This window comes from Pristiophorus japonicus, chromosome 13, assembly GCF_044704955.1.
Source record: "Pristiophorus japonicus isolate sPriJap1 chromosome 13, sPriJap1.hap1, whole genome shotgun sequence".
Lineage (NCBI taxonomy): Eukaryota > Metazoa > Chordata > Chondrichthyes > Pristiophoridae > Pristiophorus > Pristiophorus japonicus.
This window is the reverse complement of record NC_091989.1, coordinates 73274603-73296562: the sequence shown is the minus strand read 5'-3', so window position 1 is coordinate 73296562 and position 21960 is coordinate 73274603. Positions and strand designations below refer to the sequence as shown.

General features: G+C 47.9%; 1 protein-coding gene across 1 annotated transcript in view; it reads right to left on the bottom strand.

Moving 5' to 3' along the window:
- The window catches only part of LOC139278114 (mitochondrial 10-formyltetrahydrofolate dehydrogenase-like), a 99526-nt gene that overhangs the window by 3336 nt on the left and 74230 nt on the right, over window positions 1-21960 (bottom strand). Inside the window, exon 20 of the mRNA XM_070896771.1 lies at window positions 9521-9720. Coding sequence (XP_070752872.1) covers window positions 9521-9720 — 200 coding nt within the window. The remainder of the gene's footprint in view (window positions 1-9520; window positions 9721-21960) is intronic.

The following is a 21960-nucleotide window of genomic DNA, read 5'->3' as shown; positions in this document are numbered from 1 at the left end:
GATCCCTGGGGAACACCACTAGTCACATGTCACCAGTTGGAGCACATTCCAATTATCCCTACTCTGTCTCCTACCTCCTAATGCATACTCTATCCAAGCCAATAAGTTAGCTCCAATTTTATCACTCTCACTTGTTAACAGTCTCACATAGAAACATAGACATTTACAGCGCAGGAGGAGGCCATCTCGGCCCATTGTGTCCGCGCCGGCCGACAAAGAGCCACACGGCCCTGAAGGTTACATATAAACCTATGAACAATGAACAATGGCGGACAGGTAAAGAGCATGCAGCCCAACCAGTCCGTCTCATACAACTGCGACACCCCTTGCACTGAAACATTCTACACTCCACCCCACCCGGAGCCATGTGATCTCCTGGAGAGGCAAGAAACCAGATAAAAACCCAGGCCAATTGGGGAAAATAATCTGGGAAAATTCCTCTCCGACCCATCCAGGCAATCGAAACTAGTCCAGGAGATCACTCTGGCTGTGTTAGATTCCATGATGTACTTACCATCGTGTCTGCTCCAGCCAACAGCTATCCAGTCTAATCCCAATTACCAGCTCTATGTCCATAGCCCTGCAGGTTACTGCACTTTAAGTGCCCATCCAAGCACCTTTTAAAAGTGGTGAGGGTTTCTGCATCCACCACTCTTCCAGGCAGTGAGTTCCAGATCCCCACAATCCTCTGCGTAAAGAAGCCATCCCCTCTGAACCTTCCACCAACCACCTTAAATCTATGCCCCCTCGTAATAGACCCCTCCAACCAATTGAAATAGACCCTTACTATCCACTATGTCCAGGCCCCTCAATATTTTGTACACCTTGATGAGGTCTCCTCTCAACCTCTGTTCCAATGAGAACAAACCCAGCCTATCCAAACTGTCCTCATAACTAAGATTCTCCATTCCAGCCAGCATCCTAGTAAATCTCCTCTGCACCCTCTCTAGTGCAATCACGTCCTTCCTATAATATGGTGACCAGAACTGCACGCAGTACTCCAGCTGTGGCCGAACCAAAGTATTATACAATTTAAGCATAACCTCCCTGCTCTTGTATTCTATGCCTCGGCCAATAAAGCCATGCATTCCGTATGCCTTCTTAACCATCTAGACTGCTACTTTCAGGGATCTGTGGACAAGCACTCCAAGTTCCCTTTGTTCATCTACACTATTAAGTGGCCTACCGTTTAATGTGTATAGCCTTTCCTTATTAGCCCTCCCAAAGTGCATTATCTCACACTTCTCTGAATTAAATTTCATTTGCCACCGCCCTGCCCACCTGACCAGTAGATTGATATCCTCCTGCAGCCCATGACTTTCCTCTTCATTATCAACCACACAGCCAATTTTAGTGTCGTCTGCAAACTTCTTAATCATACTTCCTATATTCAAATCTAAATCGTTGATATATACCACAAAAAACAAGGGACCCAGAACTGAGCATGTGGAACCTTCTCGAATTCCTTCAGGAAGTCCATTCCCTTATCGACCAGGCTAGTGACCTTCTCAAAAATTCGACTAGATTCATTCGACATGCCTTAGCCTTTACAGACCCATGCGGCCTCTCTCTGATACCAACCCATATTTGTCCAAATACTGAGTCGCTCAGTCCCTAATAACAGATTCCAGTAACTTCCCCACCACTGACATTAGACAAATAGGCCTATAATTTCCCAGCTTATCTCTCACATTCTTAAATAATGGCGTGGCATTGGCAGTTTTCCAACCCAATGGACAATTCCTGAATCGGGAGAGTTTTGGAAGACCATGACTAAAGCATCAATAATTTCCTCACTTTTTTTTTAATCCCCTGGGGTGGAATCCACTGGGTTCTGAAGATTCTTTAATCTCATTAGCTCCGTGTCACCATTTTTTTTTTACTTACACTGACTGACTCTAGTTAGTTCCTTCCCTTGATTATTTTTAATATCTCTGCTAGTATCCTCTCCTCTACTGTGAAGACCAACACAAAGTGACTATTTCGGAATGCAAAAGCAAAATACTGTGGATGCTGAAACTCTGAAATAAAAACAGAAACTGCTGGAAATACTCAGCGGGTCAGGCAGCATCAGTGGAGAGAGAAACAGAGATAATGTTTCAGGTGGCTGACCCTTCGTCAGAACTGGGAAAGCTGGAGATATATGAGATTTTTAAGTGTCGGGGGGGGGGAGCAGAGGAAGTTTCTTAACTTGCCCCATCACCATCTCCTTTTGCCTCACACAATCATCCCTTTTGTCTCTATAATTTCTCCTGCCTTCCATCCCATCACAGACCTTCCCTTTTGTTCTGTCCTCCCCTCCCCCTACACTGTTACTGTTGTGTATCTGTAAAGCATGCACTCCCATGTTCCGCCACCAGGGAGCGCATCCCCTGAAGTCCCAATGGATCCCAGCATCCCTTGGGAGCACTGTATATAAGCCAGCCCCTAAGGCCTGTTCCTCACTCTGGAGTGTCTTACTAAAGACCGAGGTCACTGTTACTTTAACCTCCCTGTGTGCAGCCTCATCTGTGTTAGGAACACAATAACTGGCGACGAGTATACGAATCCAACGCAAAGATGCAGCAAACTGTGGGCATCCTGGAGAAGTTCTCGGAGGATGAGGACTGGGACGCCTAAGTCGAACGGTTAGACCAGTACATTGTAGCGAACGAGCTGGACGGAGAAGGAAGCACTGCAAAAAGGAGAGCGGTCCTCCTCAGTCTGTGGGGCACCGACCTACAGCCTCGTGAAGAATCTTCTGGCTCCGGTGAAACCCACAGATAAGTCGTATGAGGAGCTGTGTACACTGGTTCAGGAGCACCTTAACCCGAGGGAGAGCGTGCTGATGGCGAGGTATCGGTTCTACACGTGCCAGCGATCTGAAGGTCAGGAAGTGGTGAGCTACGTCGCCGAGCTAAGGCGACTTGCAGGACAATGTGAGTTTGATGACTACCTGGAGCAGATGCTCAGAAACTTTTTTGTACTGGGCATTGGCCACGAGACCATCCTACGAAAACTTTTGACTGTAGCGACACCGACCCTCAGTAAGGCCATTGTGATAGCACAGGCATTTATATCCACCAGTGATAACACCAAACAAATCTCTCAGCACACAAGTGCTAGCAATGTTCATAAATTAACTGGAACTGTGTTTGCGAGCAGAAATGTACAGGGCAGAAACCACGAGTCTGCAACTGCCAGCAGGCCTCAGGTGACCCAGATGACTCCGAGTCCGCAACAAAGGATGAATGCAAGGCAATTCACACCTTGTTGGCATTGTGGAGGCTTCCATTCAGCCTATTCATGCCGCTTCAAAGGGTATGTTTGCAAGAGCTGTGGAACAATGGGGCACCTCCAACGAGCTTGCAGCTCGAAACCTGCTAACCACCACGTGACAGAGGAAGATCGGTCCATGGTGGATCAAAGCAATTTCGAGTCTCAGAGAGAGGAGGCAGATGCTGAAGTACACGGGGTGCACACATTTTCGACGAAATGTCCACCTATAATACTAAATGTAAAATTGAATGGCTTACCCGTAGCCATGGAACTGGACACTTGCGCTAGCCAATCCATCATGAGTAAAAAGATGTTTGAGAGACTGTGGTGCAACAAGGCACTCAGACCAGCCCTGAGCCCCATCCACACAAAACTGAGAACGTACACCAAAGAGCTCATCACTGTCCTGGGCAGCGCCATGGTCAAGGTCACCTACGAGGGCACGGTGCACGAACTGCCACTCTGGATTGTCCCGGGCAATGGCCCCACACTGCTTGGAAGGAGCTGGCTGGGCAAAATCCGCTGGAACTGGGATGACATCCGAGCGCTATCACATGTCGACGAGGCCTCATGTACCCAGGTTCTTAACAAATTTCCTTCCCTTTTTGAGCCAGGCATTGGAAACTTTTCCGGGGCGAAGGTGCGGATCCACTTGGTCCCAGAGGCATGATCCATTCACCACAAGGCGCGAGCGGTACCTCACATGATGAGGGAGAGTGGAAATTGAGCTGGACAGGCTGCAACGCGAGGGCATCATCTCCCCAGTGGAATTCAGCGAGTTGGCCAGCCCGATTGTTCCAGTACTCAAAAGTGATGGCACGGTCAGGATTTGCGGCGATTATAAAGTAACTATTAATCGTTTCTCGCTACAGGACCAATACCCGCTACCTAAGGCAGACGACCTATTTGTGACGCTGGCAGGAGGCCTCGAAGGGCCTCACCTGCATCAACACGCACAAGGGACTGTTCATCTACAACAGATGCCCGTTTGGAATTCGGTCGGCTGCAGCGATCTTCCAGAGAAACATGGAGAGCCTACTCAAGTCGGTACCACACACGGTGGTCTTTCAGGACGACATATTGGTCATGGGTCGGGACACCGTCGAGCACCTACAAAACTTGGAGGAGGTCCTCCAGCGACTGGATCGCGTAGGGCTGCGGCTGAAGAGGTCGAAATGCGTCTTCATGGCAACAGAAGTGGAGTTTTTGGGGAGAAAGATCGCGGTGGACGGCATTCGGCCCACAGAGGCTATCAGGAATGCGCCCAGGCCATAGAATGTCAAGGAGCTGCGGTCGTTCCTGGGACTCCTCAACTATTTTGGTAACTTCCTACCGGGGTTAAGCACCCTTTTAGAGCCCCTACATGTGTTATTGCGTAAAGGTGAGAACTGGGTATGGGAAAAAAAACCAAGTAATTTGAGAAAGCCAGAAACATTTTATGCTTCAACAAGCTGCTTGTATTGTATAACCTGTGTAAAAGACTTGTGCTAGCATGTGATGTGTCGTCGTACGGAGTCGGGTGTGTATTACAACAAGCTAACGTTGCGGGGAAGTTGCAACCTGTCGCCTATGCTTCCAGGAGCTTGTCTAAGGCCGAGAGGGCCTACAGCATGATTGAGAAAGAGGCATTAGTGTGTGTGTTTGGGGTAAAGAAAATGCATCAGTACCTGTTTGGCCTCAAATTTGAGCTGGAAACCGATCACAAGCCCCTCATATCTCTCTTCGCTGAAAACAAGGGGATAAATACTAATGCCTCAGCCCGCATACAAAGTGGGCACTCGCGCTATCAGCGTATAACTATACCATCCGCTGCAGGCCAGGCACCGAGAACTGTGCGGATACTCTCAGTCGGCTACCATTGCCCGCCACGGGGGTGGAAATGGCGCAGCCTGCAAACTTGTTGATGGTGGCGCAGCCCGCAGACTTGTTGATGGTCATGGAAGCGTTTGAAAATGATAAATCACCTGTCACGGCCCGCCAGATTAGAACTTGGACCAGCCAAGATCCTCTGCTATCCCTAGTAAAAAACTGTGTACTGCATGGGAGCTGGGCCAGCATCCCCGTTGAAATGCAAGAGCTAATCAAGCCGTTCTAGCGGCGAAAGGACGAGCTGTCCATTCAGACAGACTGCCTGTTGTGGGGTAACCGCGTAGTGCTACCTAAAAGGGCAGGGAGACGTTCATCTCGGATCTCCACAGCACACACCCAGGTATAGTAATGATGAAAGCAATAGCCAGATCCCACGTGTGGTGGCCCGGTATTGACTCTGACTTAGAGTCCTGTGTACGGCAATGCAGCGTGTGCGCTCAGTTGAGCAACGCGCCCAGAGAGACACCACTAAGTTTGTGGTCCTGGCCCTCCAGACCATGGTCGAGGATCCATGTCGACTATGCGTGCCCGTTTCTCGGTAAAATGTTCCTGGTGGTGGTCGAGGATGCTTTTTCAAAATGGATTGAATGTGAAATAATGTCGGGAAGCACCGCCACCGCCACCATTGAAAGCCTGAGGGCCATGTTTGCCACCCACGGCCTGCCGGACATACTGGTCAGTGACAACGGGCCATGTTTCACCAGTGCCGAATTTAAAGAATTCATGACCCACAATGGGATCAAACATGTCACCTCGGCCCCGTTTAAACCAGCCTCCAATGGGTAGGCAGAGTGGGCAGTACAAACAATCAAACAGAGCCTTAAACGAGTCACAGAAGGCTCACTCGAAACCCGCCTGTCCCGAGTACTGCTCAGCTATCGCACGAGACCCCACTCGCTCACAGGGGTGCCCCCGGCTGAGCTACTCATGAAAAGGACACTTAAAACCAGACTCTCGCTGGTTCACCCCAACTTGCATGATCAGGTAGAGAGCAGGCGGCAGCAACAAAATGTAAACGATGGTCGCGCGACTGTGTCACGGGAAATTGATCTGAATGACCCTGTGTATGTGTTAAACTATGGACATGGTCCCAAGTGGATCGTGGGAATGGTGATAGCTAAAGAAGGGAATAGGATGTTTGTAGTCAAACTAGACAATGGACAAATTTGCAGAAAGCACCTTGACCAAATGAGGCTGCGGTTCACAGACTGCCCTGAACAACCCACAGCAGACACCACCTTTTTCGAGCCCACAACACACACCCAAAGGATCAACGACACCACGCCGGACCAGGAAATCGAACCCATCACGCCCAACAAGGCCAGGCTCACCCAGCAGCCATACAGGGCCAACAACACGCCAGCCCAGCGAGGGCACAGCCAACACACCAGAACAGACATTTGTGCCGAGGCAGTCCACCAGGGAAAGAAAGGCTCCCGGCTGCCTCACCTTGTAAATAGTTTTCACTTTGACTTTGGGGGGGCGGGCGGGGGAGTGATGTTGTGTATCTGTAAAGCATGCACTCCCATGTTCCACCACCAGGGAGCGCATCCCCTGACGTCCCAAAGGATCCCAGCATCCCTTGGGAGCTGGCCTCTAAGGCCTGTTCCTCACTCTGGAGTGTCTTAATAAAGACTGAGGTCACTGTTACTTTAACCTCGCTGTGTGCAGTCTCATCTGTGCTAGGAACACAATAGTTACATCTCTAACTATTTCCAGTTCTGACGAAGGGTCATCGACTTGTTTCTCTCCACTGATGCTGCCTGACCTGCTGGGTATTTCCAGCAGTTTCTGGGTTTTTATAACTATTTATAAAGTCTGCCATTTACAGATTTCTAATATCACCTGCGTCTGTCTGTCTTTGAGGCGACCACATTACTCTTAGTCACTTTCTTTCTATGAATATACTTGTTAAAAACCCTTCAGTGTTGCCCCCCCCCCAGGGTCAGAGAGACCACAGCTGGGGGTCAGTCTGCCCGTCCCTTCCCCCCGGGGCTCAGTCTGTCCGCCCCCCTCTTCCCCCCCCCCCCGGGCTCGGTCTACACCACCCCCCCCCCCCCACCTCGGGGTTCAGTTTGTCCGCCCCTCCCACCCCCCCCGGGGCTGTCTGCCCTCTGCCCCCCCCCCCCCCCGGGGCTCAATCTGTCCCCCCGGGGCTCAGTCTGGGCAGGATGGGGTCAGTGTCTGGGGTGAGTTATCTGATGCTCACTCCACCTGTCCTTGTGTTCAGTATTACACACTCTGCTTGGTCACAGGCTATAAGAGCATTCTAATGTGAAGCCAATGACATTCTCTCCTCCCTAACCCAGGGCACAGAGACAGATTGTACTACTGCCCTGGCAGAGATCAGCTAACTCAGCACAGATGTGGTGCCAGAGGACTGGAGGACTGCTAATGTTGTACCCTTGTTTAAAAAGGGAGAAAGGGATAGACTGAGTAATTACAGGCCAGTCAGCCTAACCTCAGTGGTGGGAAAATTATTGGAAAAATCTTGAGGGACAGGATAAATCTTCATTTGGAAAGACATGGATTAATCAAGGACAGTCAGCATGGATTTGTTAAGGGATCATAGGCAGTCCCTCGGAATCGAGGAAGACTTGCTTCCACTCCTGAAGTGAGTTTTTTGGTGGTTGAACAGTCCAGTATGAGAGCCACAGACTCTGTCACATGTGGGACAGATAGTTGTTGAGGGAAGGGGTGGGTGGGACTGGTTTGCCGCACGCTCCTTCCGCTGCCTGCACTTGATTTCTGCATGCTCTCGGCGACGAGACTCGAGGTGCTCAGCGCCCTCCCGGATGCACTTTCTCCACTTAGGGCGGTCTTTGGCCAGGGACTCCCAGGTGTCAGTGGGGAGGTCGCACTTTATCAGGGAGGCTTTGAGGGTGTCCTTGTAACGTTTCCGCTACCCACCTTTGGCTCATTTGCCGTGAAGGAGCTCGGTGTAGAGCACTTGCTTTGGGAGTCTCGTGTCTGGCATGCGAACTATGTGGCCTGCCCCCAGTGGAGCTGATCGAATGTGGTCAGTGCTTCAAAGCTGGGGATATTAGCCTGATTTGTTAAGGGAGGTCGTGTCTGACTAACTTGATTGCATTTTTCGAGGAGGTAATCAGGAGTGTCGATGAGGGCAGTGCATATGATGTAGTGTAAATGGACTTTAGCAAAGCTTTTGATAAGGACCCACATGGTAGACTGGTCACGAAAGTAAAATCTTATGGGATCCAGGGCAAAGTGGAAAGTTGGATTCAAAACTGGCTCAGAGGCAGGAAGCAAAGGGTAATGGTTGATGGGTGTTTTTGTGACTGGAAAGATGTTTCCAGTGGGGTTCCGCAGGGCTCAGTACTGGGTCCCTTGCTTTTTGTGGTATATATTAATGACTTGGACTTGAATGTTGTGGGTATGATTAAGAAGTTTGCAGATGATACTAAAATAGTGGTTGATAATGAAGAAGAAAGCTGCGGACTGCAGGAAGATATCAATGAACTGGTCAGGTGGGCAGAACAGTGGCAAATGGAATTCAATCTGGATAAGTGTGAGGTAATGCATTTGGGGAGGTCTAACAAGGCAAGGCAATACACATTAAATGGTAGGATACTGAGAAGTGTAGAGGAACACAGGGACCTTGGAGTGCATGTCCACAGATCCCTGAAGGTAGCAGGCCAGGTAGATAAGGTGGTTAAGAAGCCATATGGAATACTTGCCTTTATTAGTCGAGACATGGAATACAAGAGCAGGGGGGTTATGCTTGAACTCATAAAACATTGGTTAGGCCACAGCTGGAGTACTGCGTGCAGTTCTGGTCACCACATTACAGGAAGAATGTGATTGCATTGGAAAGGGTACAGAGGAGATTTACAAGAATGTTACCAGGACTGGAGAATTTTGGCTATGAGGAAAGATTGGAGATGCTGGGTCTGTTTTCTTTGGAGCAGAAGAAGCTGAGGGGAGACCAGATTGAGGTGTATAAAATGTTGAGGGGTCTGGATAAAGTGGATAGGAAGGACCTGTTTCCCTTGGCAGAGGGGTCAACAACCAGGGGCAATAAATTTAAAGTAATTGGGGGGAGATTTAGAGGGGATTTGAGGGGAAATTTCTTCACTAAGAGGGTGGTGGGGGTCTGGAACTCACTGTCTGAAAGGGTGGTAGAGACAGAAACCCTCACCACATTTAAAAAGTACTTGGATGTGTACTTGAAGTGCTGTAACCTGTAGGGCTGTGGACCAAAAGCTGAAAAATGGGATTAGACTGGATAGTTCTTGATCAGCCGTCGCGGACACGATGGAGCGAAATGGCCTCCTTCCGTGCTGTAAATTTCTGTGATGTCCGACAAACATCCTGCAACTGCTGCCTGCCATTAACTCAACATCTTGTGATTGTAGATATAGTGTAATCTTACCCAGATCTTTCCCAAATCCAGATTGTTTGAAGCCCCCAAAGGGTGTTGCCACATCAGTTTTGTTGTACGTGTTGATAAACACGGTTCCAGCATCAAGTACGTCGCTCACATACATCGCTTTGCCAATGTCTTTTGTGAAAACTCCTGATGCTAAGCCAAACTCTGTAGCATTTGCCCGATGCAACACTCCATCAACATCTCTGAAACCAAATGAACATCGAGATTAAAATCAGCACTTCAATTGGAATATACATTTCATTTCACATTTTTTTAAAAATTAGTTCCTGGGATGTGAGCGTCACTGGCGAGGCTGGCATTTATTGCCCATCCCTAACTGCCCCTTGAGAAGGTGCTGGTGAGCTGCCTTCTTGAACCGCTGCAGTCCGTGTGGTGAAGGTGCTCCCACAGTGCTGTTAGGGAGGGAGTTCCAGGATTGTGAGCCAGGGACGATGAAGGAATGGCCGATATATTTCCAAGTCAGGATGGTGTGTAACTTGGAGGGGAACTTGCAGGCGGTGGTTAAACCCTTATCCTTCTGGATGGTAGAGGTCGCGGGTTTGGGAGGTGCTGTTAAAGAAGCCTTGGCGAGTTATAGAATCATGCAAAAGTTGCTGCAGTGTATCTTGTAGATGGTACACACTGCAGCCACAGTACGCTGGTGGTGGAGGGAGTGAATGTTTAAGGTGGTGGATGTGGTGCCAATCAAGCGGGCCTGGAAGGTATCGAGCTTCGAGTGTTGTTGGAGCTGCACTCATCCAGGTAAGTGGAGAGTATTCCATCACACTCCTGACTTGTGTCTTGTGGTGGAAAGGCTTTGGGGAGTCAGGAGGTGAGACACTCACCGCAGAATACCCAGCCTCTGACCTGCTCTACACAAATATTTCTTCAAAATCAAATTGCAGTACTCTGAAAATTCTACTCTCGAGCTTTATTTGATAGTGTGCAGTCATGTAAAGTTTATTCTCTCACAGGGAAGAGGGAGATTCTCCCTGACCCAGAGAAATCTTAAAGTCTCTCCATACCCGGGGAAATCTGAAGAGATACTTAAAAGGTTGGCAGCTCTTGAAGTAGAAGTCACTCGGTCCCGGTTGCAGGAAGTATGGTGAACGGTTGTTTTTCAGAATGGAGGAAGATAGTGATGTACCTCAGGGGTCAGTATTAGGACCTTTTTGATATATTAATGATTGGACTTGGCTATTTATAGGGCATAATTTCAAAGTTTGCGAATGACACTGAACTGGAAATGCAGTAAACAGTGAGGAGGATAGTAGTAGACTCCAAGAGGACAGAGACAGACCTGTGCAATGGGCAGACACGGAGCAGAGTAAATTTAACACCGAGAAGTAAGAAGCGATCCATTTTGGTGGGAAGAATGAGGAGAGGCACTGTATTTTAAATGGTACATATTTAAAAGGGGTGCAGGAACAGAGAGACCTGGGGGGTGTATGCACATATATCTTTGAAAGTGGCTGGACACGTTGAGAAGGCTGTTAAATAAGGCATGTGGGATCCTTGGCCAATTGTAGCAACCCCTGGGATTGGTTTTGAAAAATACTGAATGAACTGTTGACGTTCTTGCGTGTAAGAGGACATGTAGCATAGTTTCGGTGATCATCAGTGCTGCTCCTGCTTAATTTTTTTAAATAAATAGAGGCAGAGAGTACAAAAGCAAGGAAGTTATGTTAAGCCTTTAATAATCAGGATGGTATGGTGTCTCCCTAGTGCCAGGGTCAAGGATGTCCCAAAGCAAACACGGGGCATTCTGGGGGGAGAGGGTGAACAGTTAGAGGTCGTGGTCCATATCGGGACCAATGACATAGCTGGTGTGCAACGGCCACCACACGTTAAAAAAGTCCACGCACAGGCATCTCCCACCCCTCAACTGTAGTTCAGGACCTGGAATATTAGGTCCTTCATTGAAACACCTGTGAACTCATCCTTTTTTGGCGTGGAAGCAAGTCATCCTCGTTTCGAGGGGCTGCCTATGATGATGATGATGAGGTAGAAGGAGAGATGAGGTCCTACAGGCAGAATTTAGGGAGCTAGGAGAAAAATTAAAGGGTAGGACCTCAAAGGTAGTAATCTCCGGGTTACTACCAGTGCCACGTGCTAATGAGTATAAGAATAGAAGGATAGAGAGGATGAACGTGTGGTTGGAGAGTTGGTGTAGGAGGGAGGGCTTTAAATTCTTAAGGCATTGGGACCGTTTCTGGAGTAGTTGGGACCTGTACAAACCGGACGGGTTGCACTTTAACAGCGCCGGGACCAATATCCTCGTGGGGAGTTCTGCTAGTGCTGTTGGGGAGAGTTTAAACTAGCTTGGCAGGGGGATGGGAACCTGAGAACGAATTCAAAAGGGAAGGAAGTAAAACGGAAGTTGGATAGAAAGTATACAGAAAGCAAATCTGTAAGTCAGATGAAACATGGGTCAGTATGTAGTGATCAAGGAGGTCTTCCTGTGCTGAATGGTATATACTTCGGTGCAAGGAGTATAGCGAATAAGGCGGATGAGCTAAGAGCACAGGCAGACACTTGGGAGTATGACATTATAGCCATTACAGAAACATGGCTGAAAAAAGAGCAGGTTTGGCAGATCAATATTCCTGACTACAGGATTTTTAGACAGGACAGAGAGGGGGGGGGGGGGGGGGGGAGGGTGGTCGCGGTATGGATTAAATAAACTATTACAGCGGTAAGGAAGGATGCTATGTTAGAGAGATCATCAAATGAGGCCATATGGGTCAAACTGAAAAATAAAAAAGGGGCGATCACACTGCTGGACGTGTATTATAGACCCCCAAACAGTGGGAGGGAGATAGAGGACAAATATGTCGGCAAATTGCTGTGAAGTCCAAAAACCATAGGGTAGTAATAGTAGGGGATTTTAATTATCCAAATATTGATTGGGACAAATATAGTGTGAAGGATATAGAGGGTGTGGAATCCTAAAATGCATTCAAGAGAACTTTTTTAGCCAGTATGTAATAAGCCCAACACGAGAGGGGGCGGTCTTGGATTTAGTTTTAGGGAATGAAGCTGGGCAGGTTGAAGGGGTATTAGTGGGAGAGCACTTGGGTGCCAGTGACCATAATTCAGTCAGATTCAAATTGGTTATGGATAAGGACAAGGATAGGCCTGGAATAAAAGTCCCAAATTGGGGAAAAGCTAACTTTGTTAAGTTGAGAAGTGATTTGGCTACATGGACTGGAAACAGCTACTTGTGGGTAAGAGTGGGAGGCATTCAAGGAGGAGATCCGGAAGGTACAGACCAAACATGTGCCCTTAAAGTAAAAGGGTGGGAATAACAATTCTAGAGCCCCCTGGATGTCTAGGGACTTACAGGGGAGGATAAAGAAAAAAAGGGAAGCTCATATCATATACCAACGGCTAAATACTATAGAATCTCTGGAGGAATATAGAAAGTTTAGAGTTAAAATGAAAAAGGATGTTAGGAATGCTAAGAGAGAGCATGAACAAAGATGTTCTATCAATATATTAAGTGCAAGAAGATAACTAAAGAAAGGATAGGGCCTATTAGATACCATGGGCCCAAATTTCCCCAACTTAGAGCGGCGTAGTTAGCCATGGTACGCCGACTTCGTGGGGGGAAAAAATGCACCAAAAACTTACCGGGATAATTTGGCCGTTCCTGGATCCGTGGGCCCGAGGTGTGGCGCGGAGAAATCTGCGAGGGGCGGGGCTTGGGCCACACTTGCTCAGTGCAACCCGCAGGGGGGCGGGGCTTGGGCCCAGCGTGTCCTCAAGTGCCGGCAGGGGGATACTTGACCTTTTGTACGCTGCGCAGTAAAGCGTGCGCGCATGTGTAATGGGGCAGGAACCTTGGCAATCAGCCATTTAAAGGGAAAGCGTCCTCAGTAGCATTGGCAGTGGGCCATATTGGAAGGTACAGTGTGAATTGTGATTTTTGGGTGGCTGAGGGAGTGGAAAGGAGTGCTGCATAGATGCATGAAAGGTGAGAATTGTGTTTTTTCAAGATCACCGGAGTGTGAATCCGATACACCAATGACACAAGAGCGTGTAACAAGGACGAAGAACTTCTTGTATGAGGAAGTGGAGAAACTAGTCACTGTCATTGAGGACAGATGGCAGGAGCTGGATATCAGTAAGAGTGGTCTCACAAAAGTTCCACCCAAAGAAATGAGGAGACGCTGGAACCTAGTTGCAGAAGAATTCTCCGCAGGGGTGGATACCGCAAGATCTGGAAGCCAGTGTAAAAAGAAATGGCAGGACATTGGTCAAGTAGTGAGTGTAAGTATTATCTTGAGTTTTAACTAGAATTGCAATTGTTACTGTGATTATCTGTATATGTCCCATCCATCAGAAGCTCACCATGTGGCAAAAACTATATTTTCATCTTTGCAGAAGAAATTGGCCCACAACAAAAGGGAGAGAACTCGAACAGGAGGAGGGCCTCCAAATCTGCACCAACTATCACCCCTGGAACAGAGGGTCGCTGCCTTGCTGAGTTGCACCTGCAGAAACAGACTCAGCTCTGCACAAGCTGGACCCACACGCGAGGGTGAGGGTCAATCATGAAAATGCATCGTCGCCCTTCAAATCAACCTGCTGACTGGCCTGATACACGTGAGACTACTCATTCCACCCATTCTGCCCCCTCCTTTCCTGCTAACCATTTGACTGATCTGTTGTATTTTGCAGAAGAAGAAGATAATCCTGAACATCAACAAGATCATCCAGATACATCCGCTCCAGACCAAGGCGGTTGGGGAGAGCGGTCCGTGGATCTGTGTTCACGGGAGAATGGTGATCGTGATATGGATCAGTCCATGGTAAGGGCATCTCTTTGCCAGACACCTCCATGAGCTCTGCCACGACATTCCTTGGTTTCACACCTTCCGAGGTTGCAGGTCCCAGTGGCGGTGGTGGAATGTAGGTTGGAGCACCCAGGGCCCCACCATCCCAGCCTGCGACTTGCACTGGAGGGGTGCCGCCATGCAGACCCATGGCGAGGGGAAGGAGAAGCCGACCAGTCTCTCCTGAGTTGCAGCCTTCATCAGATGTACATCAGGTTATGTCATTGGGTGAGGGGACCAATGCCCTTACCCGATCACTCGTGGCCACCCGTCAGTGGGTGCGTGATGAGGTTGCGACACTATCGGGAGAAATATCAGCACTGAGACGGGAACTGAGGGCGGGCATGTCAGAGGCCATGAGGGAGCCAGCTGCTGCAATAAGGGCACACACGCCGGACAATCAAATGCCACTCCCACTGCAATCCCCACACCAGCCTCTGTTGAGACCCAAGCCGGACCCCCAGCAACCTCCTCCCCCCGCCCCCACCATCACCGCCCCTATGAGGAAGTGCACATTCCCCGATATGTGGGTGAGAGATGGGTGCAGCCTTTTTTTGTTGTTGTTGTTGTTGTTGAAGTACATTGTAAACTTTCCAATAAAAGATTTTTTGCATTAAAACTGAATCATGTTCCATTATCATTACACATTTAGGAACTGTAAAAAAAAAAACCATCCCTCACCCCTATAGTCATGCGTGCCTGCCGCCCCTCGCCCCAGCCGAAGTCGGCAAGGCAGGACTGCTCTATTTTCAGTAGCCGATTTATCTTTGCTTTATTGTTGATATTGTGAAGATGTTGTGCTGATGCTGTGAAGGTGTTTAGTGCTTTAGAATTCTCTAACTCACCCCCGCCCCCCGCCCCATATCTCTGGCTACCTGCGCTGATTTCTTAAATGTAGGTAAGGTTTTTCTGTGCCTACAAAAGTGGTCACATACACTGGCCTAAGTTAGTTTGGAGTAACTTTTAGCTGGCCAAATTTGCTTCTATGGCCAAAAGAGACATAAGTGGCTGGTGCCACTTTTGGAGAAAAAAAACTAAACTTAAAAAAAACCTAACTAACTGACTTCCACTGGAGCAAGTTAAATGGGGAAATGTGATATTTTAAAGTTACTCCAAAAAAAGCTACTTGCTCCTAAAAAAGCGGGACAACTCCTGGAGAAATTTGAGCCCATCTTTGTGTGGAGGTGGAAGATTTTGGCAAGGTTCTTAATGAATACGTTACGTCTATTTTCACAAAAGAAAGGGGCAATGCAGATACTGCTATTGAGGAGGAGGAGTGTGATATTCTGGATGAAATAAACAGTAAGAGAGGAAGTATTAAGTGGTTTAGCAGCTTTGAAAGTGGATAAGTCCCCAGGACTGATGAAATGCATCTCAGGCTGTTAAGCATCATTTTCCAGTCGTCTTTGGATTTGGGCATGGTACCGGAGGACTGCTAATGTGGTTCCCTTGTTTAAGAAGGGAGAAAGGGATAGGCTGAGTAATTACAGGCCTGTCAGCCTAAAATCAGTGGTGGGAAAATTACTGGAAAATATCCTGAAGGACAGGATAAATCTACATTTAGAAAGAGAAGGATTAATCGGGGACAGCACAGATTTGTTAAGGGAAGATCGTGTTTGACTAACCTGATTGAATTTTTCGAGGAGGTAGCCAGGAGGGTCGATGACGGTAGTGCATATGATGTGGTATATATGGACTTTAGCAAAGCTTTTGAACAGGTTCCACATGGCAGACTGGTCACGAAGGTAAAAGCCCATGGGATCCAGGGCAAGATAATGTTTCCAGTGGGATTCCGCAGGGTTCAGTACTGGGTCCCTTGCTTTTTGTGGTATATATCAACAATTTAGATTTGAATATCGGGAGTATGATTAAGAAGTATGCAGATGACACTAAAATTGGCTGTGCGTTTGTTAATGAAGAGGAAAGTCACGGGCTGCAGGAGGATATCAATCTACTGGTCAGGTAGGCAGAGCGGTGGCAAATGGAATTTAATTAAGAGAAATGTGAGGTGATGCACTTTGCGAGGGCTAATAAGGAAAGGGTATACACATTAAGCGGTAGGCTGCTTAATAGTGTAGATGAACAAAGGGACCTTGGAGTGCTTGTCCATAGATCCCTGAAAGTAGCAGGCCAGGTGGTTAAGGTGGTTAAGAATGCATATGGAATGCGAGCCTTTATTGGCCGAGGCATAGAATACAAGACCAGGGAGATTAAGCTTAAATTGTATAATACACTGGTTAGGCCACACTTGGAATACTGCGTGCAGTTTTGGTCATAGAAACATAGAAAATAGGTGCAGGAGTAGGCCATTCGGTCCTTCGAGCCTGCACCACCATTCAATAAGATCATGGCTGATCATTCCCTCAGTACCCCTTTCCTGCTTTCTCTCCATACACCTTGATCCCCTCTTGAATATATCCAATGAACTGGCATCAACAACTCTCTGCGGCAGGGAATTCCACAGGTTAACAACTCTGAATGAAGAAGTTTCTCCTCATCTCAGTCCTAAATGGCCTACCCCTTATCCTAAGACTATGTCCCCTGGTTCTGGACTTCCCCAACATCGGGAACATTCTTCCCGCATCTAACCTGTCCAGTCCCGTCAGAATCTTATACGTTTCTATGAGATCCCCTCTCATCCTTCTAAACTCCAGTGAATAAAGGCCCAGTTGATACAGTCTCTCCTCATATGACAGTCCAGCCATCCCTGGAATCAGTCTGGTGAACCATCGCTGCACTCCCTCAATAGCAAGAATGTCCTTCCTCAGATTAGGAGACCAAAACTGAACACAATATTCTAGGTGAGGCCTCACCAAGGCCCTGTACAACTGCAGTAAGACATCCCTGCTCCTATACTCAAATTTCCTAGCTATGAAGGCCAACATACCATTTGCCTTCTTCACTGCCTGCTGTACCTGCATGCCAACTTTCAGTGACTGATGAACCATGACACCCAGGTCTCGTTGCACCTCCCCTTTTCCTAATCTGCCGCCATTCAGATAATATTCTGCCTTCGTGTTTTTGCCCCCAAAATGGATAACCTCACATTTATCCACATTATACTGCATCTGCCATGTATTTGCCCACTCACCTAACCTGTCCAAGTCACCCTGCAGCCTCTTAGTGTCCTCCTCACAGCTCACACCGCCACCCAGTTTAGTGTCAACAGCAAACTTGGAGATATTACACTCTATTCCTTCATCTAAATCGTTAATGTATATTGTAAAGAGCTGGGGTCCCAGCACTGAGCCCTGCGGCACTCCACTAGTCACTGCCTGCCATTCTGAAAAGGACCCGTTTATCCCGACTCTCTGCTTCCTGTCTGCCAACCAGTTCTTTATCCATGTCAGTATATTACCTCCAATACCATGTGCTTTAATTTTGCACACCAATCTCTTGTGCGGGACCTTATCAAAAGCCTTTTGAAAGTCCAAATACATCACATCCACTGGTTCTCCCTTGTCCACTCTACTAGTTACATCCTCCAAAAATTCCAGAAGATTCGTCAAGCATGATTTCCCCTTCATAAATCCATGCTGCCTTGGTCTGATCCTGTCACTGCTTTCCAAATGCGCTGCTATTACATCTTTAATGATTGATTCCAACATTTTCCCCACTACTGATGCCAGGCTAACCGGTCTATAATTACCCGTTTTTTCTCTCCCTCCTTTTTTAAAAAGTGATGTTACATTCGTTCCAATCCATAGGAACTGATCCAGAGTCGATAGAAAATGATCACCAATGCATCCACTATTTCTAGGGCCACTTCCTTAAGTAGTCTGGGATGCAGTCTATCAGGCCCCGGGGATTTATCGGCCTTCAATCCCATCAATTTCTCTAACACAATTTCCCGCCTAATAAGGATATCCTTCAGTTCCTCCTTCTCACTAGACCCACTGTCCCCTAGTACATTCGGAAGGTTATTTGTGTCTTCCTTCGTAAAGACAGAACCGAAGTATTTGTTCAATTGGTCTGCCATTTCTTTGTTCCCCATTATAAATTCACCTGAATCTGACTGCAAGGGACCTACGTTTGTCTTCACTAATCTTTTTCTCTTCACATATTTATAGAAGCTTTTGCAGTCAGTTTTTATGTTCCCTGCAAGCTTCCTCTCGTACTCTATTTTCCCCCTCTTAATTAAACCCTTAGTCCTCCTCTGCTGAATTCTAAATTTCTCCCAGTCCTCAGGTTTGTTGCTTTTTCTAGCCAATTTATATGCCTCTTCCTTGGTTTTAACACTATCCTTAATTTCCCTTGTTACCCATGGTTGAGCCACCTTCCCCGTTTTATTTTTAGTTCAGACAGGGATGTACAATTGCTGAAGTTCATCCATGTGATCTTTAAATGTTTGCCATTGCTTATCCACCATCAACCCTTTAAGTATCCTTTAAGTATTCTAGCCAATTCACGCCTCATACCGTCGAAGTTACCTTTCCTTAAGTTCAGGACCCTAGTTTCTGAATTAACTGTGTCACTCTCCATCTTAATAAAGAATTCTACCATATTATGGTCACTCTTCCCCAAGGGGCTTCGCACAACAAGATTGCTAATTAGTCCCTTCTCATTACACATCACCCAGTCTAGGATGGACAGCTCTCTAGTTGGTTCCTCGACACATTGGTCGAGAAAACCATCCCTAATACACTCCAGGAAATCCTCCTCCACCGCATTGCTACCAGTTTGGTTAGCCCAATAAATATGTAGATTAAAGTCACCCATAATAACTGCTGTACCTTTATTGCACACATCCCTTATTTCTTGTTTGATGCTGTCCCCAACCTCGCTTCTACTGTTTGGTGGTCTGTACACAACTCCCACTAGCGTTTTCTGCCCTTTGGAATTCCGCAGCTCCACCCATACCGATTCCACATCATCCAGGCTAATGTCCCTCCTTACTATTGCACTAATTTCCTCTTTAACCAGCAATGCCACCCCGCCTCCTTTTCCTCTCTGCCTATCCTTCTTAAATGTTGAATACCCCTGGATGTTGAGTTCCCAGCCTTGGTCACCCTGGAGCCATGTCTCCGTGATGCTAATTACATCATATCCGTTAACTGCTGTCTGCGCAGTTAATTCATCCACCTTATTCCGAATACTCCTCGCATTGAGGCACAGGTCCTTCAGGCTTGTCTTTTTAACACACTTTGCCCCTTTAGAATTTTGCTGTAATGGGGCCCTTTTTGTTTTTTGCCTTGGGTTTCTCTGCCCTCCACTTTTACTTTTCTTCTTTCTATCTTTTGCTTCTGTCCCCATTTTACTTCCCTCTGTCTCCCTGCATAGGTTCCCATCCCCCTGCCATATTAGTTTAACCCCTCCCCAACAGCACTAGCAAACACTCCCCCTAGGATGTTGGTTCCGGTCCTGCCCAGGTGCAGACCGTCCAGTTTGTACTGGTCCCACCTCCCCCAGAATCGGTTCCAATGTCCCAGGAATTTGAATCGCTCCCTTCTGCACCACTCCTCAAGCCACGTATTCATCTGAGCTATCCTGCGATTCCTACTCTGACTAGCACATGGCACTGGTAGCAATCCTGAGATTACTACTTTTGAGTTCCTACTCTTTAATTTAGCTCCTAGCTCTCTAAATTCGTCTCGTAGGACCTCATCCCGTTTTTTATCTATATCGTTGGTACCTATATGCACCACGACAACTGGCTGTTCACCCTCCCTTTTCAGAATGTCCTGCACCCGCTCCGAGACATCCTTGACCCTTGCACCAGGGAGGCAACATACCATCTTGGAGTCTTGGTTGCGGCCGCAGAAACGCCTATCTATTCCCCTTACAATTGAATCCCCTATCACTTTAGCTCTCCCACTCTTTTTCTTGCCCTCCTGTGCAGCAGAGCCACCCACAGTGCCATGAATTTGGCTGCTGTTGCTCCTCCTGATGAGTCATCCCCCTCAACAGTACCCAAAGCAATGTATCTGTTTTGCAGGGGGAAGACCGCAGGGGACCTCTGTACTACCTTCCTTGCCCTGCTCTTCCTGTTGGTCTTCCATTCCCTATCTGGCTGTGTATCCTTTCCCTGCAGTAAGACCAACTTGCTAAACGTGCTATTCACGACATTCTCAGCATCGTGGATGCTCCAGAGTGAATCCACCCGCAGCTCCAGTGCCGCAATGCGGTCCGTCAGGAGCTGGAGGCAGATACACTTCCCGCACATGTAGTCGTCAGGGACACCAGAAGTGTCCCTGACTTCCCACATAGTACAGGAGGAGCATAACACGTGTCCGAGCTCTCCAGCCATGACTTAACCCTTAAATAAACTTAATTTGGCAACAACAATGCTAAAGGTTACTTACTGATAAAGAAAAAAAAAGAAAAGCTACGCATCAATCACTTACCCCCTTGGCTGTGAAGTCACCTTTTGATTTCTTTCTTCTACTTTTTTGCCATCTCACCCCGTTGCAGCTGCACCAGCTGGCCTTTGTAGGCCTCTGCCTCCACGAACTCCTGCCGCCTGTCCGACCTCCCGCTGGGCTTTTGTAGGCCTCTGCCTCCACGAACTACCGCCGCCTGTCTGACCTCCCGCTGGGCCTTTGTTGGCCTCTGCCTCCACGAACTACCGCCTCTCGACTGCCGCCGCCTGTCCTGCCTCCTGCTGGGCCTTTATAGGCCTCTGCCTCCACGAACTCCCGCCTCCCCAACCTCCCACTGGGCCTTTATAGGCCTCTGCCTCCACAAACTCCCGCCTCCAAACTGCTGCCACCTGTCCAACCTCCCGCTGGGCCACTGTATTATAGGACGGATGTGATTGCACTAGAGAGGGTGCAGAGGAGATTTACTCGGATGCTGCCTGGAATGGAGAATCTTAGCCATGAGGAGAGACTGGATAGGCTGGGTTTGTTCTCAATGGAACATAGGAGATTGAGAGGAAACCTCATTGAGGTATATAAATGTTGCGATACATGCGGTATCACAGTTGTGTGGGGCGGACTGGTTGGGCCAGATGCTCTTTACCTGTCCGCCATGATTCATTGTTCATAGGTTTATATGTAACCGTCAGGGCTGCTGACCGAGGGCTGGCGGTTCTTTGCTGGCCAGAAATGGCCTCCTTCTGTGCTGTCGATTTCGATGTTTCTAGGCCTCGACTGGAGTAGTGTGTTTAATTCTGGGAACCACACTTTAGGAAGGATGACAAGGTTCTGGAGAGGGTGCAGAGGAGATTTACGAGAATGGTTCCAGGGCTGACGGAATTCAGTTATGTAGAGAGACTAGAGAAACTGGGGTTGTTCTCCTTAGAGCAGTGAAGGTTAAGAGGAGATTTAATGGAGGTGTTCAAAATCATGAATAAAGATAAATAGTTTCCAGTGGCAGGAGGGTCAGTATCTAGAGGACACCATTTTAAGGTGATTAGGAACAGAACCAAAGGCGGAAAAAAATGACACGGTGAGTTGCTGTGATCGGGAACACGCTGCCTGAAAGGGCAGTGGAGGCACATTCAATAATAACTTTCAAACGGGAATGGGATAAATACACAAAAAGGAAAAATTTGCAGTGCTAAAGGGAGTGGGACTAATCGGCTAGCTCTTTCAAAGAGCTGGCACAAGCACGATGGGCCGAATGGCCTTCTCCTGTGTTGCATTATTCTATGATTCTAGAATA